Raw genomic sequence first — 27,878 nt, forward strand, 5'->3', positions numbered from 1 at the left:
GCTGTTGCTCACATTTGAAAGGAGGAAGGTTTTCCTCTGAGAAATCCCTACATTTCATGTCAGTGTGCTGCTGCAAATCATTTGAGTTGAATAACAATATTAAATTTTTATATAGTATGTTTCCAACGCTGAAAAATATTATCGTTTGGGAGAGTTCATCCTGACGGACTGTCCTAAACCCAGGCTTGGAACAAAAATCTGGCCTGTTTCCAGTTGCTGTGGGATTAGGAAATGATCCATTGTCAAGACTGTTTGATGTGGAGGACCCTAAAATGAAAATTCACAGCTAAGTCAATTATCCTTGTCCCCGTTGCTCTTGTAAATGAAGTATCAATAACTGCACAGTTTTGATCAGTTCCTTATCTTTATTTTTTCAGCTTTTAAAATGTTAATGTATATTCGACCTTTTGAGTAAGTCTTTGTATATAGTCTGAGTTTAAAAAAGATATTTTTTTTAAATCTGTTTTGCACATATCCAAACTGTAGTTGCTCTGAACAAGTCATGGCTAATTTCTGGTACAACACCAAAGATAGTAAAAAGTCCTTGGCTTGTTTATAGTTTCCTGGAGATCCTTGAAAAATACTGGTGGTCTCAAATTTGTAAATTGATAAACATCCTGAATGAATATTAATTTGTCTATAAAGTGCTTTAAGATCCTTTGGAAGTAATTTCATAAATGCAGTATAATGTTGTTGATAATTGATTTGAATGCAAAACTCCCCCATGCCCAAGTTCTTAGTATGCAGGGGGTTGTTTCTTATTAATGGCATGGTAGTTTTTTCAGCTAACAGTGGCAGTAGTGCAGCGCACAGTAGTGCTCCTTAAAAAATGCAAGTCCATTTTTCTCACCTTCTAATAACTTGCTGAGAAGCTAAGCTGTTTCTCTGCATCACTCTTTACTGCAGTGGATATTAGGGAGCTGTCTACATTGGACCTGCTCTCTTTCTGGTAATAAAGATGAAGTGCTGCCAGAGATTGAGGTGTCGGAAGTAGAAGTGCTGGAACAAATTGATGATTTAACAAGTTGCCAGACCCAGAAGGTATATATTAAAGAGTTCTGAAAAATCTGAAACATGACCAGCTAGCAAAAATGTACAATCCCATTAAGAAGAGCTACTGTATTGGAGGGTACCAAATGTTGTACCTGTATATTAAAAAAAAAAAAGTTCTAGGGGTGATCTGGGGAAGACCAGTAAGCCTTGCATCTCTTCTTGGTAAATTGATGGAAACAAGGGAGTTCTGAGAAAGGTGATGAGAAAGATAAGAGTAGGGACATGGAAAACTCTCCTGTATAGAACAGTTGAAAAGATTGGGGTTGTTTACCTAAGAAATCAGATTAATAAGAGGGGACATGATAAAAGCTTATAAAATCATGAGTGGTAGAGAATGAAGCTTGGGTGCTTCTCTTCTCTTTGTTGCATAACAAGGGGACACTCAGTGAAATGGAAAGGTGCAAATTCAGAACTGACCAAAGGGAAATATTTTTTCACCAGCTGCATAATTAGATAGAACTCAGTTGACATAGGATGTAATTTGAGTCCAAAGGCGAATGGCTCCGCTGTAGTCCATGGTAGTTTTGCCACTGAGTTCAGTGGGTCTGGGACATCATCCCAAGAACTTATCAATATTTGGAGGGATTGGACGTTTATATGGAGACCAAGAATATCCAGAGTTGTTATGGTGAATGCTAAATTCTTTTAGTTCGTTTGACAGCACATCATGGCTATTCAGATTCACAATTTATTCCGTATACTCAGTCCCCTGGGTTTGTGTGGGCCTTTCACACAGCAACAGATTATAGGGATACTCAGGAGAAGTTTAAAAAAGAGACTGTTGTGTGTTCCTTTTAATAGCTTTATTTAGTATTACACATTAACTTGTGATGGTCAGCTTAAACCTGTTTTACAGATCTTTATTTTTGTTACAGGGATGGTCGAATGCTCTTTGATTATCTAGCTGACAAGCACGGTGTAAGTTTTTTTTTATTATTATTTTATTTTTACATTTTTAAATACGTAAGAATTACAGGCTAAATTATATTCAATCCAACAGTCCTGCAATATCAAGAACATGGCATCCTGGCCTATCTCTCTAGTTTAAATGTAGCTGATGTGCAAAACTTCTTGCATGAAAATGTTTAAAAGCTTAAATTGAACTAAATGTGTTACAAACGTATAAAAGCAAGGAAATCTGGATATTAATTGCATCCTTAAAACTTGTGGTTATGCTTAATTATTGTAGTACCTTCTTCTAACATTAGTGTTATTACTGTATTCGGCAGAATGAATAAAGGATGAAGTAATTATTTCAGTTTCAGTGTTTTAGTTTCTCTGGTCACTGCTATCATTGCATTTATCATCCAAAGACCCTGAAGCTCTTTACAGGCTACTTACGCATCTGTAATTAAATGTGACTACCCACTATTGAGTCATTTCACAACCCATTGCCATTACATCTCTTTCATAATGAAGACAAACATTTTGTATTCTTTCTCAGTTTAGACAGGAGTACCTAGACACTCTCTACAGGTATGCAAAGTTCCAGTATGAATGTGGCAACTATTCAGGAGCTGCAGAATATCTCTACTTTTTTAGGGTTTTGGTAAGTAGTTGTTTTTTTCTTAAGTATTTAGGCCACTTTGTTTTCTGTAAAAATTCTAAATATCCTGATTATAAACTTCCTGAGACAATTATTCAGTACAAGAGGAATACTGAAAAGATACACAAGCTCAGAATTAGTGATTCTAGTTAGTTATTTGCTAACAGTTTCATATTCTGTTTGTGATTATAGGGGGAAACTCTGGTCTGTGTAAGTAATCTATTTAGATTGCAAGTTCCTTTTGTCAGGGGACGTGTCTTCATTTGCATCTTGCACAATGCCAAGAGCACAAATAATATGATACTGTGTAGTAACTGTTCGGAAATAACTTTTCAGTCACTAAGTCACGTTCATCGGTTCTGTTCTTGAGATCAGATAGCACATTCTATTTACAAGAATTCTGCTCTGCTAGAAGTAAATGTAAAACACCTGCCTAATTTCAAGAATGGAAAAGTGAAACAGAAACGTTTCTCAGTATGTCATATGCATGAATAGACCAACACCTAGTTTGTATGTTTAAGTCTTATCACACCTCACTATGATCTTGAGAATTGCAATGTTAAAAATGAACAATTAGCAAAATTTTCAAGTGCTAATTTTTGTTCTAATTTAAGTTTTAAAATTTTAAAAGTTGTAACTAACTGTATTAGATTCTTCCTGTTTCTTCCTATAAATCTAAACTGGAAGAGTATTATAAACTGTAACAACTAAGCATAAGCATTTGCAATCTAATTCCTGTGCACAAAAAGTGGTGGTGAAAGGTTTACAGGTAAATTGAAAGTAATCAGTGGTAATGCTGAACTTACAGCTTCCTATCGAGAATTCCATCTGTCTTCTCTTGAATATTATGGAGGATTTAGAAGAGTAAAAGTTGTGCTTTAGAAATGTTAACAGCTTAAACAAGGATTGTAGAACCAGAGCCATGGTTTCATTACAACTACATGAAAAGAGTTGGTTATTCATATCATTTGTTAATGCTGGGAGTGAATTTTGAGAATGAAGATTTAGTGTCTTGTTAGAATCCCAGCACAGTAAATTTATTGTTGCTGGTCAGTGAGTGACTGTGCTGTTTTGCTAGCAAATGGAAATTTAAGGTAACTGCTGGAAAATCCAGATATTGAAACTATTCTAGCATATCCATCACTGAAAGCCGTTCTCTATGAAGAGCCAACTGTAATGACATGGAGTTGAGCCAAATAGTGCACATGAACCTTAGCAGCAAAAAATTCCTGCTAAAGTGCAGCAAAAAGCTTTTCACATTGGCACTTGGAGCATGTGTAGTTCTAATAACATGTCCCTTTCTAGAATGTATGAATGGTATTTGCAAAGTAATTCGTAGTAATTGTGTATATTTACTGTATTTTATTTCTTGCCGTTAATCTATATTTCTGTTTTATTATATTCTATATTTTATTTAATCTTTTGGATTCAATTCAGTGGTTCTGGAATAAATCAGACACTACTTATTCTGTTAATTGGTTACAATTAGATGTTAAGTGGGTTCCAAAGCAAATAACTAATAGTTTTCACAACAATAATACAATGTTCATTCATCAAAATAAGGCTGAAAGAGTAGGGAGAACATATTTCAGTATTGAGAGAGCTTTTGACAGGAGGAATCTTATGTGACCCATTACTCATCAAACCTTTTTATACAATAACCTGTTCAATGAGATGTACATTTTATGTATTTGCAGAGAACTATTTTTTGTGTTTTGTTTCGGATAGAGATGCTATTTCATGGACAGTTGTCCTAAATCCTCTCCTTTGTGTTTCAGAATTTGAGCATGTTAAAAATAAAATGCTATAATTCGTTCTTAAAAATTAGTCTTGAAAGCAGTTTTAGTAAAAATAATGTGTGCTTCTGGTATGTTAGTACCTTGAGCGGATACTTATGTTACTCCTTTTGGTGGGAGAAGATTCATTTAAAGTAATAGTTAGTGAAACATAAGCCATGAAAGAACCATTGTAACTATGATCTGAGATTAGAATTTGACACTCTGAATGACCTAGTGTAGTTCAGTATTGTATAAACTAAACCTGATTGACCCCAGAACTACCCTTACTTGAAACAAACTTGGTGAACTGCTCTGAGAAAAATAGCTTTCAGGGGGGTTGGATATGGCCAGGGACATACTGCCTAATTTAGTAGGACATGTTTCTTTTGCCACATGATTTTATCTGAAAGGATTTTCTACTTCTTTGTGGTGGTCTTTGCATATTCTCACTTGGGGGATGTGGTTCTCTAAGGGCCATTGAGTTTTGGGAACCTCTTCTAAAAGCATTGCTTGTTAAGACTGCATGAGCAGCTCTGTATGGCACCAAACATTTGGAGCTAAAGTTATTAAAGTGCCAAGTGGTCACCAACCATTTCAGTTCTTTTTCTGGTTTGCTGTCATTTTGGGTACCATCACTGTGTGCCTGGAATCTTGCTTTTTCTGGTTTTTTTACCAGACTTTTCTGTTTTATAAGGAGCAGTTTTAATATAGTTAATAGTTTTGTTAGTCCTGAAATGGTTTTAGATCAGTGGTCCCCAAACTTTTTACCTCGCGCCCCGCCCTTCCCTGAAGCCAGGGCCAGGAGTGGGGGCATGACTCCAGGAGGGCGGGATGTGGCTAGGGTGAGGGGGGCTCAGGCTGGGGCCACAGCTGGGGGTGCGGCCCTGGGTGCAGGGCCAGGAGTAGAGCTCAGTGGAGCTCGCTGTCCGCCCCATTGGGGGCTGGCCTAGCCCCGAGTTGCACCCCCATGAATGGCGTGATATTTTTTATTAACCAGTTTTGTTATTTAGAAAAACTTAGGCCAAGTGAGTGTGTGGAATTTGATATTTTAAAAAATCGTACCAGCAGGTATCTAATACATTTGACCAAGTAAAAGTGTTAAATGATTGTGCTTATTGTAACTTTGTTTACTACTTTGAACAGGTTCCATCAACAGATAGAAATGCTTTGAGCTCACTCTGGGGAAAACTGGCATCTGAAATTTTAATGCAGAACTGGGATGCAGCCATGGAAGATCTTACAAGATTGAAAGAGACTGTAGATAATAATGTGAGTTAAAATTTGAGCATATTAGTAAATTTAAGGTGAAGGACGGGCAGACTAAGAAAAACATGAAGAGATTTTGCTATTTAAAAACACTATCTTTTTTTTTGAGCTTTCTCATACTTTGCTCTGAGGAGAAGCTATGGTTGACATTGCCAAGAAGTATTTGCATCGTGAGCCTTGTCCAATCCTCTTCTGTTGGAGAGAAGATCACAAGTGTGGGCTTTTGGGGGGCAGTAGAAAAGGGGAAAAGAGCAAAAGGAGTAAAAGAGGTCCTGGAAGACTCCTTGAGAAGAGACTGTAGCGACTCAGACATGCATGGGATTTTAGTACAAAATCTAAGCCACGAGGAGGAAATAAATGAATTTCAGGAGATTGTTTGTATAGACGCTGATTTATTGAAATTAGTGCGATAAAATATTTTATTTGAATTGTCATATAACTAAAAATCTTACTCCTTAAAATTGTTCACGCTTCCCTTTCATCCAATTTGAAAATGTTTGTGAATTTGAAAGATGCTTCCCTTAAACTAAAATTAAGATAAATCCCTATCATACAGGCCTGTCTGCAGCCTCCAGAAGGATTAAATTAAGCGTGGGGTATCGTCTACATGCTGGGGCATCACAGCATGTAGAAGTTGTTTTCTGGTTGAGTACTGAATAGTATTACTATTTCCTGTCTCCATAAGGCATGACGATGCATTACAATTTTCAAGGCCACTTTGGACACAAAAATAACATCTGTCTGAAAACAGTATAAACTAATCTGTGTTCACTACCTGATAAAGATTTGAGAAAATTTCTTTATTTTTGTTTTCAATGTTTGTCATAACTTTGTTCAGTTAGTTTCTTCTGTCTTTTGAAGAAAGGGGATCCTGGCGTTAGCCTCTAAGTAGCTGTTGTAATCTCCCTAAGAGACTGGGCTTTAAGGAAGTCAATCAGTAGTTCTAACACTAATATTTCAAGAGCTATCTGGAAGTGCTATTTCTGCAAATGATGACAAAAATATAGTGTAGTTCAGCAGATTGGGAAATCTGGCACTTAATTTTACCTATATAACCTGTACTTTGTGGGTATCCATCACTGTTATGTTTGAATTGTCACAAGGATATCTGTTGTATTTGATTTGCTATTGGGAATATGCTGTCCATCTTGTCTTAAGAGATAGGATTGACTGGGCAACTTCAAAGGGGCTTGGATTTTTCCTTAAGTCAGAGTTGCATTTATATGTCATAGCATGGAAGAATAGCTCTACTATTCTTACAGCATAATTTGACTTCCACTACAACACAGTTAACACTTCGGTAACACATTCCTTTAAAAGAAAAGGAGTACTTGTGGCACCTTAGAGACTAACCAATTTATTTGAGCATGAGCTTTCGTGAGCTACAGCTCACTTCATCGGATTCATACCGTGAAAACTGCAGCAGACTTTATATACACACAGAGAATATGAAACAATACCTCCTCCCACCCCACTGTCCTGCTGGTAATAGCTTATCTAAAGTGATCATCAAGTTGGGCCATTTCCAGCACAAATCCAGGTTTTCTCACCCTCCAGCCCCCCACACACAAATTCACTCTCCAACTGTGCCCACATATCTATTCAGGGGACACCATCACAGGGCCTAATAACATCAGCCACACTATCAGAGGCTCGTTCACCTGCACATCCACCAATGTGATATATGCCATCATGTGCCAGCAGTGCCCCTCTGCCATTTACATTGGTCAAACTGGACAGTCTCTACGTAAAAGAATAAATGGACACAAATCGGATGTCAAGAATTATAACATTCATAAACCAGTCGGAGAACACTTCGATCTCTCTGGTCACGCAATCACAGACATGAAGGTCGCTATCTTAAAACAAAAAAACTTCAAATCCAGACTCCAGGGAGAAACTGCTGAATTGGAATTCATTTGCAAATTGGATACTATTAATTTAGGCTTAAATAGAGACTGGGAGTGGCTAAGTCATTATGCAAGGTAGCCTATTTCCCCTTGTTTTTTTCCTCCCCCCCCCCCCCCCGACGTTCTGGTTTAACTTGGATTTAAACTTGGAGAGTGGTCAGTTTGGATGAGCTATTGCCAGCAGGAGAGTGAGTTTGTGTGTGTGTGTGTGTGTGTGTGTGTCCCTGGAAAAAAAAAGGGGGGGGGGTAAGAGAGCCTGGATTTGTGCTGGACATGGCCCACCTTGATTACCATGCACATTGTAGGGAGAGTGGTCACTTTGGATGAGCTATTACCAGCAGGAGAGTGAGTTTGTGTGTGTATGGGGGTGGGGGGGTGAGAAAACCTGGATTTGTGCTGGAAATGGCCCACCTTGATTATCATGCACATTGTAGGGAGAGTGGTCACTTTGGATGAGCTATTACCAGCAGGATAGTGAGTTTGTGTGTGTGGTTTTTGGGAGGGGGGTGAGGGGGTGAGAGAACCTGGATTTGTGCAGGAAATGGCCCAACTTGATTATCATGCACATTGTGTAGAGAGTTGTCACTTTGGATGGGCTATTACCAGCAGGAGAGTGAATTTGTGGGTGGGGGGGGTGGAGGGTGAGAAAACCTGGATTTGTGCTGGAAATGGCCCAACTTGATGATCACTTTAGATAAGCTATTACCAGCAGGACAGTGGGGTGGGAGGAGGTATTGTTTCATATTCTCTGTGTGTATATAAAGTCTGCTGCAGTTTCCACGGTATGCATCTGATGAAGTGAGCTGTAGCTCACGAAAGCTCATGCTCAAATAAATTGGTTAGTCTCTAAGGTGCCACAAGTACTCCTTTTCTTTTTGCGAATACAGACTAACATGGCTGTTACTCTGAAACATTCCTTTAAGAAATTAATTAACAGTGGTAACTAAAAATATATGAAAATTGTGACAGAGTACAGGAAATTTGTTTAAAGTATTTGTTAGGAGAAATATGGAAAAAATTGTAGTTTTCTCTATAGTAACTTAGTAATGTGGAGTGGTCATAAGTGTGTGTGTGTGTTAGTATGTAGATGGTGAAATGACACTACACAAAGTTTGCTATGTTTCTACAACTATGCCACCACAACATTCACTCTTGAAGTGAGCAGTATTCACTCATGATTCTGGTGACTACCATTGTTAGTCTGAGGGAAAATCTGGCTGCTGGACTGTTTGTCAGATATCTACTACTTCAGTTTCTGACAGTGGCACTGATTGCCAAAAAATGACCTGGGAAGAGTGGGTTGATTTACGGTGTCCTTTCTGTGATTCTGAGAGAGAAACTATTTCAGAGCTGGCTATTTTTTAAGTGATTTACCCTCTAAATGGAAATCTTGAAGGTTTTAGTACATTTTTAAATGTGTTATTCATTGTCTAGGTGGGTGGCAGCTGATGCCAGGCAGGTTCCTCTTCCTCATCTTCTAACCCCTCCCTCCCCCCTTTTAAAGCTTCTGAATCTACATGGTTACAGCAGGTTGTGCTAGACTTTGGTAGCTAGAGGAAATTTCATAAGGAAGAATATCCATGCTAGTACTGTGATCATACTCTTTAATGCTAGGATCACTGGTCTACTGTGCATGGTCATAACCTTGCAGCTTCCATTGTTTGCCAGTCTGCTGGAGGTTGTTGAGTTAACCAGCCAATGAAGTGGTGCTGATGGTGGGAGCTGAAACTCATTATTTTTTGCAGGTGGGGGAGTTGAATCCCTTCCTCTGGCAGATCTGTTACTTAAGTTTAACAATTTTTATTTTATTCCTGGGGTAGGGTGATAATGTTGTATTATCACCCTCTAAGAGTATTGCAGAGCTAAACGAAGTATGTAAATGGCGTAGTGGGGAGCAAGGCTAACAGTATGGGAAACACTTGTTCTACACCATCAACCCCTATAAAAGAGGGCCATGAACCAAATTCAGAATGATAGAGGGGAGATGGAGCATTCTAGACATTGCCATCATGATCCAAGGAGAACTTCCATAGTATTGTCATGTTTTCATTGCATCTTATCTGCACCAGTTTAAAATTTTATTTTGTCTTGTTTTCAGTCAGTCAGCTCCCCACTACAGTCTCTTCAGCAGAGAACATGGCTAATCCATTGGTCTTTGTTCGTGTTCTTCAACCACCCAAAAGGCAGAGACAACATCATTGATCTCTTTCTCTATCAACCACAGTAAGTTGCTTGTAGTGTAGACATTAACCTTGTACTGAGGCAGAAAGTGGGTGTAGGACAAAAATATTTAACAATGGTATGTTCAGCCTTTTCAGCCGAAGGGCCAAATATATTTCAAAAAGATCCAGAGGCTGCATTAAACACTTCATTTGCCTAGGTTCCATCAGAGCTTTTTGAATGCCTAACTTGTTTTTCTTAAGACTGACAGCCCAACAGGCAAGCCAGCAATGGAGCAGCAAGAAAACTATGCTGCTTCCTTCCGTTTTCCCTCCCCTTTGATGCAACAGGTTGCCAGTAGGGAAGGGACAGCAGCCATTCATAGCACTCTTATTTCACCCAAACCTTCTGCTAGGGCTGCTGAAGATGTGGTATCTTCTGCTTCCCTCCTTCCCTGCCGTAACTATAGGCCTGATTAACAATTTCATGGTATGGTTCACTTTCAGTTCATAATTATGTACATATTTTCTTGATGGTCCTTGTCAAGGGCCACAGTTGCCCCTGAGCCACAAGTTGGATACAGTTGCTTTAGAATCATAATGTGTGTCTGAGCTGAAGAATGCAATATTTAATATAGACACTGTTATTAGATGTAATGTTTAAACATGTACTTATGTGCTTAGTTTTGTAGAGAAATATTTGCTAACTTGGACATAAAGCCTCCTGAATGAGTTTAGTTATTTATTTTAAAGTAACAGGCCTCTGACTTGAGGCAGTTTCTCCTGCTGGCAAGCTTCCCCTGGTTTGCCATCAGGGAGAGGCATCTGACCAATGTGATGTCCTTCCATTTGCTCTGAGCCACAGAAGAAAGCGGTAATAGGTAGCACACAGCACTACGTGCTGCTGATGAGTCTTGGCACATATTCCACATCATTGAGGTGGAGCTGGAAAGCTAATTGTGGATTTGGAGAATGCTGTCATATCACTCCAACCGTTCCTGAAACGCTCAGTGGTCAGTTTGGGGAGGAGTTAGCCTCCGTAGCACAGATGCCACTCTGCGCCTCTTCTGAGACTTGTTGTCAAAGAGCTTCAAGTGAGCCAGGAGAGCCTAGCAGGGAAGAATATAGACTGGGGGATATATAGAATTGCTGTGGCAGTCCAGCTGATCCCCACACATGTTATTTCTTCAGCTAGGCACAGGGAAGGCAGAATCTATACCCTCCTCAATTCCCTAGGTTGGATAATTCTCTTCTGCACAGTAAAAAGCATCACAAGCCAAGGAGTCTCAGTAAGTCCCTCAGCAGCTCATGTACAGGTTAAAAAAGAATTGGTGAAAAAAACTTACAGTCCTTAGAGGTATGTCTACCCTGCAGTAAAAGACCGACAGCTGGCTTGGGTTAGCTGACTCAGGCTCTCAGATCTTGGGCTGCGGGACTATAAAATTGCAGTGTAGACGTTTGGGCTCGGGCTGGCCCCCTCCCTGCTTGCTTGCGGCGTCTCAGAGCCCGAACTCCAGTCCGAGTCTGGACATGTGCACTGCAGTGTTATAGCCCTGCAATCCAAGCCCCATGAGCCCAAGTCAGCTGACCAGCCCAACCATGGGTCTTTTATTGCAATGTAGACATACCCAAGGAAGTCCACATGAAAGCCCTCTTAATAGATGAACTATCTGGGATCTCTGAGAGAATGTGAGAATCAACATCACTTTAATGGTCAATAGTATTAAAGACTCATAATATATTGGAAAGAATTGGTTTTGTCCCCTAAGCGGCAGTGTGAATCAATGAATGCTGTTTTAATTGTTGTTAGCGTTAGTACAGTCTACCAGATTGTAACCGTATTTGGTACAATAAAAATCATTTAAAAATCATAAAATGAAATCTTGGTTACATAATAAAGCTGATACAACTTATATCAGTGCAAGTAAAAACTGTGATGATTGCTGGTTTTAGGTGTGGACTTATTTTGATATATTTCTGAAAAAAGGGCTCTGGTACACCTCTGGTAATCTTGGATGTCATGAATGTGTAGTAGAGCAAGGGGGGTGTAACCTGTTTCCAAGGTCTGTATCACTTTACAGATTAAATCCAGTACCTTGAATTGCACCTAGGAGCTGATGGGAACCCATTAAAGCGAATTGACACAGGCATAATGAGCTCACATGGGCCTGCTTTTCTAAGCACATGGACCAATGCATTCTGCTGTCCCTTATGTAGGACTGTCTCATTCCTCTCTGAGAAAAAATGAGGCTGCACTTTGTCAGCCAATCTAATAGGTTGATGAAAAATCCTTTACCTATTAACTTAAATGTCTGGCTCTCCAAGTGCTGGGAGTATTGTTTATCCAGCAGGCCCTCCAAACTGTTGCTCTTTGGCTAAATCTAATTAACATTTTTCTTAAAATTTCCCATCATTGGTGTATCAGCGGTGGTAGCAATTTTGGGAGAGCTAATATAGACCTACTGCCAGCATTTTAACCACCAGCTCTGTGGAGGAGGCTTTAGAGATGGCTTTTGTTAATTTTCATTCTTACATGTAGAATGCAGATTTAATGTCTTGGAGTAATCTAGCTGGGATAATTAAACATGGTGTTGTCAACTAATTTAACTCCAGGTGAATCATCCCAAACCCTTATTTGGCTTAATCTAATCAGTGACCATTAAATTAACCCTTTCACTCGCCGTATCAGCGTGTTTGTTTCCATCTCAAACAATTACAACAAAAAATTTAAATTGCAGAAAATATACCATGAAAAGAGATTGTGTCGTGTTAATTGTATTTGGGCTTTATGATGTGGACAGCTGTCCATTATGAGCTGCAGACCTCCAGCTAACTTCTCTTATAGCCATGAAACAACCATCATATGGTAACATTTTTCAGTCACTACCGATAAGGAGGACTTGAATTGATGCTTTCAAATACAATTACATTATTTTTATCTTTTGGTCTTGTGATTTACAGTATTTCCTGATGTTAGAGTAATTTTGTGTGTTTTTTATCGTCTATATCTATTTTAATATTTGTATTACCATAGTACTCAATGTTCCACTAAAATGTGTAAATTAGTAATAATGTTACATTGTGTTGTACAGCCATGAAAGGAACTAATGTAAAGAGATCAGAAGAGTGTAAGGAGATGCCTAAGATTTCCACAGTTGTGAAGTTTACTAGTTTTACGCACTTAGTTACTTATTAATCTAATATTACTGTAAACGAGCATTAAGCAACAAAGGGATAGTTAATTTAGGAAGAATTCCTTTTCTGTGGATAACAAATAAAGCTAATAAGTATCATATTTGCTACTGTAATATAAATATAGAATGACAATGCACTTTTAAATTGGTTACATCATATGCACTGATAACATTGCCTGATTTCACTTTGAATTTGTAAATGGAGAGAGCTTGTGCTTTTGAATCTCGTCAAGATGTAAAACAATATGTAGGCTATCAAGTAAATAGATGCAATTAGAGATGAAACATTGCCTCAGTGACTTAAGATACAGGTGCTATTGAAAGAATGCATTTGTAACATAATTCTTTGGATATTACTTTTCTGAGTCATAGCAATGCAATCAAATTTTTTTATTTAGCAATTGGATTTTTAATCCTTTTTCCTTGTAACAGCATTATAAGAAATGGACTTAGTTTTCTAGAAAGTTTTCCATTAACTCTTTTCATATGAAGTTCTTTGGGTTACAGGAGCATTTAAAGCTTTTCAGTTTGTTAAACAGTAAAAGAAGGTAGTCTTGAATTAATTAATCTTTTAAATCTTTAATTTTCTTCTACCTGATCAAGGTCCAATAAAGTATAATTAAAATGCTGCTTAGAAAAGACAGCTGCACATCAAAAGCTTTTTTTATAATAAGTAGTTTCTGTCTTGGAGCCTCCAGTTTTTGAACATCTGTTTGCAAGCCACATTTTCATCTCAAACAAAAAATAACAAGACACTCTTAAATTCTCACACTGAAAACATTAAACACATTATGTTCATTCTCCTGACTTTGGGTGGGTGTCTTACACATCAGTGGTTGATGAGAATGGTGTCATTTTCAAAGCTTTAAATATTTAGAGGAGTTTTGATCCTATTTATCTAATTTTATTTCATAGGTGACCTGAAAAAGTTAAAAAAAGAAATTGCTATGTCTTTGCTAATGTTTACTTATTTTCCCTAATAGCTAAATTAAACTGGGCATTCCAGAACATCTTTAAAACAAATTTATTTTGGGGAATCTAGTCACAGCCTTAAATGCTTTTGTTGGCCAGTCTCCCTATCTAATATGATGCATTCATCAGCACGCCAGCCTCAGCTTACAGAGTTTTCTTAAAAACTCATTTGCTTTATTACAAGTAACATCTAAGATTACTATAACTGAACGACTAGAGAAATTATATATATATTTTTTTTCAATTTTATTTTATTTGGTAGAGCTTTGAGCGTAATCACTTTCACGGTTTTCCCTGCATGTTCAGATCTGACTAGATTGTTTTAAATTGCATTATATGTTTTGGATTTAGTATTAGAGAAGTTTTACTTGTTTGATTTCAAGCAACGAATGTACTTCTGGAGTGCATACATGAGTACATCTTCCTAGGAGAACTAGTTAATATGTGAGGGTTGTGGGGGGGAAACAGTTTTTTGGAGAGAAAACTGAGTGTATTTACATATTTTGAGCTTGTAACTGAAATATAAATATTAAAATATATTTGAAAGGCTTTTTGAGGCTAAAAATATACCTATTCTTAAAACTTAAAAGATAAATGAAAGTATCAAAGCTCCTGTTATTCCTATTAGGAAACAAAAGTTATAGAACAGTCTTGAACCCTGAAATTGAAGGAAAATTGGAAGAGTTGTGAATTATTCAGGGGTCTTGGTTTGCTGAATTTTAGAAACTTCTGGAAGGCATGCAGATCATTTAATAAAGCAGTTCCATGTAAAGCTATATAACACTCACCCTATTTTTCATTCTTCAAAGAGCTGAATTTTCTTCAGGTAGTTTCTTAGACCTGGTCTACACTAGAAAATTAGTTCAGCATAACCTCATTGCTCAGGGCTCTGAGCTGCATAGTTAAGCCGACCTAAGTCCCTATGAAGACAGTGCTGTGTTGACAGAAGCATCCTGCCATCAACACAGCTTCCACTTCTTGGGGTGGTGAGTTAGTTATGTTATGAGAATTCCTCCTGTTGGTATAGGTAATATCTACCCTGAAGTGCTACAGCTGCACCACTGTAGCGTTTTAAGAGTAGACAGGCCCTTATTCTAACCGTTGTAAATGTGAAAGCTACTGATGAATGGGTGTTAAATTCATACACTGATGTTTGGTGAGGATCCGTCTTTCTTAGCATGCCTAAAATTAAAAGAAGGTGGTAGGAAACCAGCAGTTGAATGGACTGAAATTATAAACAATTCTGAAGCGTGTAAATGTTGTCGAGGTAAAAAATAGCAAGCTAGCACAGATACATGCCGTCTCTGAAAGTGCTGAAAAATCAAATGTACCATTGAATTAAACTTTATTGAAATAAAAGAGCAGAGCATTGGGATTAATCCTGTAAGTGAGTCATTTTCATTACATTTGTAAAAGAAGTGTAGCCATGATAATGATTTGCTATTCCAGGCCTCTTACAGCTCTTAATAGTCACTTGATTCAAGTCTGCATTTGTCAACCCCCAAAAATCAGATAACTGGCAATGGTATTGTAAAAACTAAACGGCACAGACTTGAACTTGATCAGCATTCAACTTTGTTTACATCATTGCCTTCACTGTAGCACAAAATAATCAGTTTTAAGAAATTGCAGAAGTACTTTGTCTTGGATGTATTTGTGCTGAAAGATTTAAGCTCTACTTCTAGGTACTGCAAATAAAGAAATACAGGCAAAATTAAAGGAAGAACTGAAAGTCACTGTTAACACTGATGCAAAATGACCCAATAATGGCTACAAACATTTATTCAGGGAAAAGTGTGGTCTTAATTTAGAGCCTTCTGTTCTAAATATGAAAAGAAGATTTCAGAATATTGTGTCCAGGTTGCTGAAGGTGTATTCCAAGAGTTCAGAGAAAGTATTCCTTTTCGGTTTTTGTATATCATGCCCATTCCCATGGAATTTGATCATCTTTGCCTTTTGATCAGACAACTAACATAAAATGAAACTGCTGCTAGGAGCAGTCACCCTAAACTTCTGTTGTGTAGGTTTTCAGCATGCTAAAGCTTTTTGAATTGGTAGTAAAAACTAGCAGTCCTAAAATACACTGTGAAGTTTAAAAAAGCAAACAAACAAACAAACCTTTTGCAGTCATCTTTAAGGGTTCCTCCTTTGAAAAAGGATTGATGTTCCAGCTTCCTGAAGACTCTAGCACTGAAAGGAAGATATTCTCTACATTTACATGCAATTACCAGCAGTATGTTGAAGTTTGCACTAAACACGAGGAGTACTTTTGGTGAAAAAATAGTGTGCTGTTTGTAGAAGGAACTCTACAGATGGGCTCTAAATTTACCAAAATAACGTAAAGGAAGCTTTGGAGAAGCTACAGATTAGAGGTGTGGTGATGCTATTCTTGTCTTATTGGAGTTCTAGCTTGATCTGATAATAACAAAACTGGAACTACACAAGAAGGTTGAAAATCAAGATGCTATGGACATTTTCAGACACTGGCCCACATGAGTGATCTCAATTATCTAACCTAATAGGCTGAGCCGGGAACAGGAATATGAGGCTGGAAAATGCCTGATGGATCATAAAGTTAGGTTCTTTACTCTTTCCTGTCATTTAAAATTGAAGAGGCACATTTCTAGCGCAAACGTTTATGCGAAGGAGGTTGTCAGTTTGATGCATCATAATAGTGAAAAATAGAGGAAGAATCAGAAGACAAAGTGGTTGGATTGTTGAGTTAACACCTGCATTTCTGTCCATCCAGTTCAGTATCAACAGAGCACGTTTTGGGTTTATTAAGATTAGCTTGGCCAAAACTTCATAATAACGTTCAGAAAAAACAAACTGGTAAAGATATATTGGTGTGAAAGTGTAGATGAGGAGTAGACTTAACTCATTAGTAGACTGGGATTTCTTTTATTGTCCAGGGTTTTTTGTTAGTTTGTTATTGGGGTTTTTTTTTGTTTTTGTTTTTTTTTGTTTGTTTTTTGTTTTGTTTTGTTTTTTTGAATAAATATTCTTACAAAGTTAATCATATGGTATGTTGGATGCTTTCCATTTTATAAATCCCTTCTATGGGTTTATTCACTGGGTGTTTGGAGTGAAAAAAATTGCAAGCATGTGTGATGATGATATGAAATGAAGTCCAATTTAGCATAATTCTCTGAAAACATTTTATAACTGAGAACTTCAGTTAACCTAAATAATAAAAAGAAATGTCTGCTTTATTGGTATATCTACACACATTTAGGAAATAGTACAACATTATATAAAGTTGTCAACTGTTTTTATCTTCTGATGTCACTTAGATGTAAAACTGCACCATTAAAATTAATTATTAAATATATAAAAATTACAAGTGAAATATTTTCTTCAGGTATCTTAATGCAATACAGACTATGTGCCCCCATATCCTTCGATATCTGACTACAGCAGTCATAACAAACAAGGATGTTCGAAAACGTAGGCAAGTGCTGAAAGATTTAGTCAAGGTTATCCAGCAGGTAAGAAATAAAACCCCTTTTTATATGTTCGATCTTACTAGAAAAAAATTTTCAGTTTCATGTTTTTCTTGGTGTGTAAATTTTTCTGAAAATACACTTGAATCCTGTGCTTTTACTTTTTGCTGCTTCCAGTGCACCTCTTCTCTTTTGGGGTTCTATTTTCTCTTTAAAAATCAAGTGGGATGAATTGCAAGAAGAAAGAATAATTATATTTTCTCTCAATCCCCCATTTCCCAAATAAAGATGAAAGGCTTTACTGAGAGATTAGGGGACAAAAAATAAACATGAAAATATTTTGGATCCAACTCTGTTGCTCCCTCTCACATATCCTGTACTACAACTCTTGTTAAAGTGAACAGGAAACTTTGCTTACCCAACAAGTTTAGGGAATTTTTAAGCCATCGAGGCCTGGTCTACACTATAAAGTTAGATCAACCCAGCTATGTCAGTCAGGGGTGTGAAAAAATCCTCCCCCAAAACCAACGTGGTTAAATTAACTTAATCTCTGGTGTTAAACATATTCTTCCATCGACCTAGCCACCACCTCTCAGGGAGGTGAATTACCTGTGCCCATGGAACCCCTCCTCTTGGCATAATTAGTGTCTACCCTAAAGCACTACAGCAGTACAGCTATAGATTTTCAAGAGTAGACAAGCCGTGAGCCAATATACACTGACCTAAAAAGCATTATATCCCATGTATCAAGCTTCTTCCCTAACAACACTTGCACCAAAGTGGCTATTTCAAGATATTTTTAGTCCATGTTTATAATGAAAGAATCAAGATACTTACTGAAGGAACGTTTTGATCCATTGTTGGAGTCCTTTGTGTCTTTCATAGGAAAGATGGCACCTCAAATCCACATGGCTGATTGTTAAACAAACCTTTGTCTTTTAGACATGTTTGAAAATAATGTTAATATGTCTGATAGTTGTGCTACACATACTAATGAAATCAATGGGGGCATATAACTGATTTTTCTAAATCTAAAACATAAGCTTAGTTAACTATGCACAACAAAATGTAAAAATTGAAGTATTGCTACAGGTTTTCAAAACATTTGATATTAGTGCCTAGAGAACTTAATTTCTATCAATTTGAAATGTTAATACTATACATTAAGAACCAACTTCTACCTTGGGTTCCAGTACATTTGAAATCTTGATGCAGTAATGAAAGACAACATAAAGAAATGAAGCAGTAGGATCTGCATTGAATTTTACAAGCGTTAAGAATTCTGACATTGTTTGGAACAATTTTTTATGCATGGAAATTTTTTATCTATATTTCTTATTCAAACTAAATAAAGATTGACGTAAAATACATTAGTAGAACATATTTTATGTTACCAAACCAAAATATGTAGGATACATAACAAAACCTCTCAGTACCATTCAGGGAATAAGTATTCCAACAGTCTTTTTATGCTGTTAAGTCACTTCTGTGTTTATAATATTAGCTCTGAAGTAACACTTTTCATATATAGATTTCAAAGCAGTTATCCTGCTTTGACAGATGGGGAAGACCTCTAACTGGTGGACTACACTTGAAGGTTATAGAATTATCAGAAACTGATATATTGGCCTCCAACTGTTGTACTTCCTTAGATTGCAATACCACAGGACTCTAAGCTTTGCTAATTACATGATGGGCATCAATAAATTGATTAACAAATGTAGTACTTCACAAAATTTAATAGTTGCGAAACAGGATTGTAAATGAGAAGATTTATAATTTGTTACATCCAGTATTGAGAATTTATGTAGCTTCCTTTCAAAGAAGGAAAGTTTTATTTATTTGGTATTACAAGTTGTACATCTTAGTTACTGCTCACTTAAACTGCCAGTTGTCTGTAATACTTAAGTATCGTTTTTCAAGTAAACAAGTTGCATGGTGCCTTTCTATGTTAAAAGTTAAACTTCTTATTTGAGAAGTACTTGAAAGTGTTTCGTAATTGAATTATGAAAGTCATGGATTTAATTTCAGGTCTACTATCATCGGGTTATTTCCTTGTAATTAAAGAAATTATTTTTGTAATGTTTCAATATGAAAAGTAATTCTAAATATTTAGTTTATTAAAAATACAAAATGGTTTTGATTAACATTTAGACACCATCTCATTTGTAAAATGGGAGATCATTCCTAATCAAATATCCTGTATCAAACTATGGTCTGAAATGAAAATACAGCAAATTCAGATTTGTCCCCAAACTTAGATTTTGAAGAAACTACATATTTTGAAATGAAACAAAATACATAGTGTTTTTTAATGAACATTTCAACTGAAGTATTACCAGCCCAAATATTGCAGCACTGGTTGTAAAATTGATTAATTTTCATTGTCCAAGGTGTGATAGCTGCAAAAAATAAACGAGGCATCAATAGTAACAGTTCTTCCATTTCTAATAATCTTAGGTGGACTTAGTTACTAAGTTAAATAAAATTGTTTAATGATTTTAAATTGACATGTATTCTTTTAAATAAGATATTTAAATATTTATCTTAATTGGAAATAAATTGGAAATTGTCAGTGCTGGTTCATTTAAGAAATGTAAAATATACTCTTAATTGATTTTGTGAATATTATGAAGTTTATTTCTTGAAATATCTAATATTCTTGAATGACTTTGACAGGAATCCTACACATACAAGGACCCCATTACAGAATTTGTAGAATGCTTGTATGTTAATTTTGACTTCGATGGTGCCCAGAAAAAACTGAGGGAGTGTGAAGCGGTAAGATTTTTAGCTTGTGTAAACTTAACAATTTTGTTAGTTTCAGATGTTGGCAACATAAATATACTAAACATAGTCTTACAAAAATTCTTTCAGTGAATCTGGTGGTAAATAATCTTTCACCTTTCTTAAATGAAAACTCCTGTGACTGATTTGGACCCATTTTTTGACACTTTTTGAAGCAGCTATCACAGATACAGCTGTTTTTGTCATGGGGTGAGAGGCCATCCAGGTCTGCTAGATAGTACAGGTTGAGAGAAACATGGGTCTGCCACTTTGAGAGGAAGCTAGCGCGTCCCCATCCCCCCCCGCAATAGGGCCACTATCCCATGCAGTTTTGGGCACTCTGGTATGAATGTCTGCTTTCCATAAACAAGGAATGATTTTCTTTCAGAAGAATTTAAAATATTTAAATAATGCAAAATATATATTTCCACAACAATAATGTGTCTGCTTTTGTTTTTTTTGCACTACTCTGGGGTTTTCAAGCTGGTTATCAGCCGCAAAGATGACTATCTTAGCTTCTCACTCTCTATAGATCATATAAAACCTTCCAAAATTAATAGGAAAGAAGAAAAATACTGAAAGGTAGTAAGTTTAGCTGCCAAATTGGTCAGGCTGGGAAAAAATCCTTTTTCTCAGAACATGAAGTACAGTCTGATCAAGTTATTGACAAATTTCCTGACCACCAAACACGGACATCAGAGGAGCCTGAGAGCAGTTGATGGAGCAAAACAGCATTGAGCTTGACATGTGGAGGGAAGAGAACATATGAATAGAACAAAGATTCCACTCAAGCCTTGTCTATATATGGAACGTGCTTTGTATTAGAAAATGTGATTTTTGCCTTGAGTGTAGACAAAGATAATTGTGTAGCGTTAACTACAGCTAGCTAACATTTTTAAACACAGCTGCCCTTGCAAACAATAAAGGAAGACTTATGTTTAATGTTAGTTAAAATATTTATAATACATTTTCTAGCCCAGTGCATTTTCCAATTTATAAACAGCCTCTATGATAGGAGAAGGGGCTTAGATGATATCAACAACACAAGTAATGCATTGTCAGGTGGGCTTATCAGGAGGAAGTGTACTACTGAGCATGATCAGAAATCTGTGGTGATTGCAGAGAGAAGAGATGGGCTGTGGGCTTTTCACCTGTAAAGACTGTCATTTTTACTAAAAGGATAAGCAAAAGTTCATAAGTTCGCAATTTCATATGACTCAAGTATACCAGGGTTTAACATAGTGCAGCTGGCCCTCCTGGCTCCTGCCTCTGCTAGGCTCAGATAAAGTCACTCAGAGACCCTTGGGTTCTGCAACCACTGGTGTTTTTATTTACATGTTTGTGCTTTCACCACCTTCTCACCATACACAGTTCTGTGTCTGAACCCAGGAAGGAAGGGCTTTCTCCCTGCCTGCACTCCCTTGCTCTGCTCTGTCTCACCATCCTGGCTTCCTTCTTCCTAGCCTCTTATATAGATCTGGGCTAATTGGTCTGGCAACTGACTCTCATTCCCCAATTAGGGCAGGGTCTTTCCAGCCAGCTCCACTTTATTCACCTAAATGGGGCTGGTGTGGCAGGGGGCTGATTCTGCAGTCTTGCTGTTCAACACCCTGTCACACAGGGTAATTTAAATTTTGTATTCTTTTGGGATTTGTGGCTAGTTGCTAAAACTGAACTGTGAAATTTCTCCGCTATTTTAATGTGTAGGTATTAGTATTTAGTACATGTTATGTTTTTGTAATTTTTGTGCTACATAGTGTGTGGCATATTTTCACATATGTATCTGCTAAGGTTATTGCAAAAAAGTAAATTTTATATTGTCTGTAGAAAGAACTGAAGCAGATTATTCATAGATCAGAGAGATCTTGTAATGAATCATCTGTGATTGAGTCTACAGTTCTGAAACTTTGGTTGCCGTGGAATAGCATAGTTATAAATATTTTAAGTTAAGAGAAATAGGTATAGATTCTGTAACTATGTTATTTTACCTTGGTTCCTCCAAACTTGGTATTAGTAATTTTAATATGTAGCTGCAAAATAACCTCATTTGCTCTGCAGAGTAATCTGCTTTGTCAGTAGAGGTTATAACTCCTGAAACAATGTACTTAAATTTCAGTGTTGATACATGGATGGGATGAAAATTCCTATAGTTACAAATTTAATCTATTACCATAATTATCTGATGGAAAATCTAAGGCTCGTGTAATAGAGAATGGAATATTGTGTTCGTGCAATTGTGAACTGCCTCTTGATGGCACTAGAGTCAATATAGCTGTGGGAGAATGAGCTAGAGTCTGTTTTGGCATGCACATTAGCAGAATTGTTGAGGTCACTGTCCACTCAATATTGTCCCAGAATTGCAAAAGTGGAAGTGGAAATAAATACATTGTTTTTACTGCTGTAGAAAGCTTTTATTAAAATCTTGAGAATTGGAGGACTAATTGTCCCCTCACTGGAAGAAGACTTGGATAGAAATTGCACATATACAGTGGACAGGATAATTGGGTTTTAGCAGATTATGTTCTGCAAATTTGTGTTAATCTGTAAAACTCTGGGTATGTTTTAAAATATTCCAGAAACTGCTTCAGAAGACACTAATCACTGGTTTTAGTTACTGAGGCTATCTGCATGAGTAGGTTTACTTTAGATATTGTTTCCATCATTATTCTCTTTTCCCTGTTCTTACAGGTGCTTGTGAATGACTTTTTCTTGGTAGCATGTCTTGAAGACTTCATTGAGAATGCTCGTCTTTTTATATTTGAGACTTTCTGTCGTATTCATCAGTGTATCAGCATTAGGTAAGAAAACCATAAACACACGTAGTAATGAACTTTTTTTAAATTTAACCCATTAATTTATGTTTCAGGCAATTGAGGTCTGTTTGTGTTCCAATAAGAGTCCACCATCGTCAGAGAAAAGGAAAAGCATTATCTAAAATAAATACAAATGGAAAATTCACTTCTAGTTTGCAATAAGTTTTGCATTTATATTTAAATATTTATAATTCCCTGTTTTTACATGCATTTATCTTTTTTTGAAAAACTTTCCTATAAAGCTGGTCTCTGCCTAAAGGTAAATAATTTTTTTTGGCAGTATGGAAGCTTTCAGAGCCCATATTGAACTGGTAGGGCTGGCAGCTGGAACCAACTTTTACTCATTAGTGGAACAAATTTGATCTGAAAGTCACTGTATGAAAGCTATGCATTCTTTGTATTTTTTTTTTGTTTGTATTTTTTTTTAAAGAAAGTTTTTAAAACTTAGCGGTCTAGCTACATGTGGAGTAGCCTTTTTGCTCAGTTTGTTGTGGGCGGGGGGGAAGAACCACTGAGCATGCCCTGTAGACATCTTCTGATTTGCCAGATCCTAATGAAGTTGTGCTGCTTGGCATCATCACAGAAGTCTTGGAGATATACACACACTATCTGGCCTGCTGCTGACTGTCTTCACTTCCCTGTCTACATACACACTGCGCCTAGCTTTTTATTAGTTCATCTAATTAAATCTTTGTTTTCGGCTTTTGGAGGTAGTAATACCTCAACTATATTTCCCATACTCTGTTATAACCAAGGTAACTTCTTTCACAGCAAAACAGATCTGTTTATTCCAGCACAGTTCTGTTTTGAGTGGATTAATTTTTATGTAGTATATTACCAGGTAGATTGTAGCACTGAGCTGATAGAGTTTATTATAAACACGATCACTAAATCCTCTTGCCACCATCAGCAACATTCCATATCATATCAATTGTATAACCTCCCTTGAGGGTCTCAAGTGATACTAGTATCTCTAGCACACAGTTCCTGGTTTGAATCTAATCTTAGCCCCTAGTTTACTCTCCAACTAATGTTGAGGCACAAGGCTGGGGTTAGACATAGTTGTAACCAGGTCATGGCCAGTATGGTTAAGTTGTAGTATAGTTGGAACCTAACCATGTACCCCATAACCATTTAAAAATCCTCTGTAGTTCAAGGCTTTTGAACAGTTTGTTTGTTTGGGGGGGAGGGGGAATAGTAGGGAAACTGATTTAAAAAAGAAACAAATGTTGAGCCCTGTTTGATGTTACCAGTAATCTCTGTATTTTGAATATCATGTGGTTCCCAGCACCAGTGATGGAAATTGGAACTATATGTACTAGTGGACCAACATCCATAGACTGATGGTGTTTAGGATATACAGATTTTCATCAAAATGTATTCTAGCAAGTATTTTTTATGTAGCATATTTTCAGGATAAATTAGAAATCAGTTTATTGTTAGGGAAATGTTTGCCAGAAATTATTAATGTAGTGGTACAATGATAGTGAAGCTGACTACTTTGAGATATATCATGTGTTTTTGAAATGTAAAAGCAGCTCTAAAATGAAACTTGGAAGAATTCTCAACTGCAGATAAAGACAGAATATGGAAGTGGTATTTAAGCGCTTATCTGAAAATATGCTTCTGCATCCCTTTGTGTCACTCTGTTAAAGAAACAGTTAAGATGTTTAACTTCAACAGAGATGGAATTGGCAAAAGACTCTTTTTAGTATGTTATGAAGTCAGCAAAAAGTTCATTTTCCTATTCTTGTAGTTATAGTAGATAACAGGACAAAAAGTAACTTTTATTCCAGCAATCTCTGCCTAAATGCTTTTCATCACCTATTTTTCATTATTCAGCATAATTTGTCTTCATAAACTGATTTTGAAAGTGTTTTTAAATGTCTGGAATTCATGTTTACCAGATAATTGCTGCCTTTAGTATTTATTTTATATGGATTCCTTATTAGTCAGATTGAATGAAGTCTTTAACAGATTGTGATGAAAGTTTAAAATTAAGAATGTGAAGATTAGTGGGGATACTGTTGTTTTCATTTGCCTATAAATTAGGCATAAGAATTTTAATCAGCCCTACTTAATGATGCATATATTAATTGCAAAGTTGTAATGCTATTAAACTGCACTAGATGCTATGTATCAAGTTAGGATTTTTATTTTGCTTCAGTATTTTTACATCAGTTATGGCTGATGTAGGAGTATAAAAGTTTTTAATGAATGCTTAAAATTCCTTCAAGTGAAAAAATAAATAAAATAATTTGTTGTAAAGTACTACACTAGCTAGTACAGAATGCTGCAGTTTTTTCCTTAGCAACACAGGCTACTGCAAGGTTATTAGACATGTCCTCTTCTCTCTATGCCTGCTTCCCATAGACTTTCAAATCAAGTTCAAGGTCTTAAGAGCTGCTCATGGCTCAGGCCCAGGATATCCAGAAGATCACATAAACTCTGGGTTGAAAACCGTGGTTGAAGATTTCTGTAGCACAATGGAGCTCTCCAGAAGGGTAAAGCTTGTCTTTGCAAGAGACAGAACTTCCTCGGGGCTGCTTTGAGACTGTAAAATGAACTCACCCGAAAACTGAGGACCATCACAAACCTCACCACTTTGCACTCCAAGTGCAAGGCACATTTCTTTGACCATGTCTTCTCTAACAAATACACAGCAGCAGATGTATTTAAAAACAAACCTCCTAAATCCCTACCAAAACATGATGCTCCACTGCACATACTTCTCCCCCTCAAGAAGGGGCTGAGAGAACAAACGTGACATGTAGTCACGTTATTAATGCACTATTGGAAGGTGCTCAGATACGATAGTGATGAGCATTGTATAAAAACCTGTATTGAGTAGAATACTACCAAAACTGAGCTTGTAGTTAACAGGCACGTGGTTGACTCTGCTTGATGTGAGTAGATGAGTCTTAAGTTCTTTATATTGGTTGTGATGTGTGTATGTGTATATATATGAGTGCGTGTGTTTATACTTGAAGACTAGCATTTTGCTGTCTTAAGGGTGAGAAACTTTCAGAATTTAACTAGAGGATCATTTTTGTTATGTTGTCCAGCAGCCTTTATTGGCTGGGGGAGATAGACTAATTGGGTCTACTCAGTTTTTTATTTTGGAGTCTGGACATGGATTTCCTTGTCACGTGTTGACCCAGGCATTCACCTCTTCACACACCTCACTGCTTTGTTCAGTAGGTAATCATTTGTTAGTCCTACTCCCATTTTGAAGCCCAAATCTCAACTCTGCGTACAGCATAACAAAACTGATTGTGGGCTTCTTACAGAAATATGTAAGTGTTTCATGTATGGCAGACTCCATAGTTCCGTGGATTGGTCAGCTAAGGGATTTTTTTTATTGAAAGGCTGACCATTTTATTTTGGAGTCCAAAGACGATGACTCCAAGTGAATCCCAGTGCTATTCCTGGACCTGAGAACTACTTACCCACACCATATTGCTTGGTAGTATTGCTTAATTATACAGAGCAAATTTGAAAACAATTAGTGGGAAATCTGTTTTTCCATATGTTAGAGAAAAATAGATGTCTTACTTAAAAAATTAACTGTTATTTCCATCTGTTGGGCAGCTGACATTTCCAAAGGATGCAATTACTTTGTTAGTTGTAACTTAAATTTTACTTCCTAAATCATCCTGCAATCATGCCTAATGGTGAACAATGGATTAAATTAATTCAAAATGTGGGTGGGTTAGCTTAAAACGTATGTCTTTATTTAGTAGAGGAGCTGAATACTAGTGATTTAGTCCCCCGTGTTCTCTCCAGGCCCCACCCCCCACTATAAACTTTGTGCAAAAGAAACCTGTTTCAATTGATCTGTGTATTTTAAATATCTTGAATCCTTAATTCTATATCTGCAATTCTGTAAACTGTTTAAATAGGGGGAAAGCCTTCATTGTAAAATGAACAAATGGAGTTGAGGTTGTAAGACACTTAACTTAGGCAAAATGATCTGAAGAGTTGCATCTTGAAGCTGTTTTAGTCAAAGTCAAAGTTTTTGTTTGAGACAAAAGAGACAGAGAATATGAATTTACATTTTCTAAGTATTAAGTTACTTACAATAATAAAACTTTTATTAGCACTTGCAACTGTGGGCACTTTTAAAAATGATAATCTAGAACCCACATTAGTTTCAGTTCTGCTCTTTATTAGAGCAGGGATGGCTTATAATTGTGAATTAATTCAGTTGATCATATCAAGAAAAATACCCCCTTTGAATCTCTGGGCACTTTTATTGAGCAAGGTGTATTATTGTCAGTAGTTTAGTTTCATTTCATCTTTATTCTCTGTAGTTACCGTTGAATTATTGGCTCTAGCCACAGGTTCAGGAAAGCCATAAAACTGACCTCTTTTGCTAATCTTAATTTTCAAGTTTACCTTTAAAAATATGCTTAGTCTTTCACAATGATCATTCCTTTTACAACCAGCATTTGCAGCTGGTGCTGAGGTGTGCCCAATGGGCAGGAATTCTGTGCTTTTGGCTTGAGAAATTATTAAATAAAAAATCAGTTTGAATACATTGTTTTGTTAGCAAATCTTCTTGTTTGCTTAAATTGTATGTGTGTTTTAAGAACACTGAATTTAACTTACTATGGTTTCTTGATGTTTATTTAGGAGCAGCTTGCAAATTGTTTTCTCTTAGAGGCTGCTGAGCCAGATGCCTGGAAAGTTGTAAACTAGAACACTGACTACAAATTTACATCACATTTGAAAATACTCAATGTAAAATGACTGTGGACAAGGTTAGAAGTGCAGTGTGATATAAAGCTTAAAAAAGACGTGGACTAATTAAGTATCAGAGTGGTAGCCATGTTATTCTGGATCTGTAAAAGCAGCAGTCCTGTGGCACCTTATAGACTAACAGACTTAGTGGAGCATAAGCTTTCGTGGCTGACGAAGTGGGTATTCACCCATGAAAGCTTATGCTCCAATACGT

At 36.7% G+C, this 27,878-nt stretch overlaps 1 protein-coding gene across 1 annotated transcript in view; it reads left to right on the forward strand.

Annotated features, from left to right (window-relative positions):
* Window positions 1-27,878, forward strand: part of EIF3E (eukaryotic translation initiation factor 3 subunit E) — a 56,045-nt gene that overhangs the window by 19,703 nt on the left and 8,464 nt on the right. Inside the window, exons 4-10 of the mRNA XM_048841488.2 lie at window positions 1,929-1,971; window positions 2,498-2,602; window positions 5,521-5,646; window positions 9,652-9,776; window positions 17,240-17,366; window positions 20,001-20,102; window positions 22,797-22,906. Of these exons, the coding sequence (XP_048697445.1) occupies window positions 1,929-1,971; window positions 2,498-2,602; window positions 5,521-5,646; window positions 9,652-9,776; window positions 17,240-17,366; window positions 20,001-20,102; window positions 22,797-22,906 (738 nt within the window). The remainder of the gene's footprint in view (window positions 1-1,928; window positions 1,972-2,497; window positions 2,603-5,520; window positions 5,647-9,651; window positions 9,777-17,239; window positions 17,367-20,000; window positions 20,103-22,796; window positions 22,907-27,878) is intronic.

This window comes from Caretta caretta, chromosome 2 (genome assembly GCF_965140235.1).
Source record: "Caretta caretta isolate rCarCar2 chromosome 2, rCarCar1.hap1, whole genome shotgun sequence".
NCBI classification, from domain to species: domain Eukaryota; kingdom Metazoa; phylum Chordata; order Testudines; family Cheloniidae; genus Caretta; species Caretta caretta.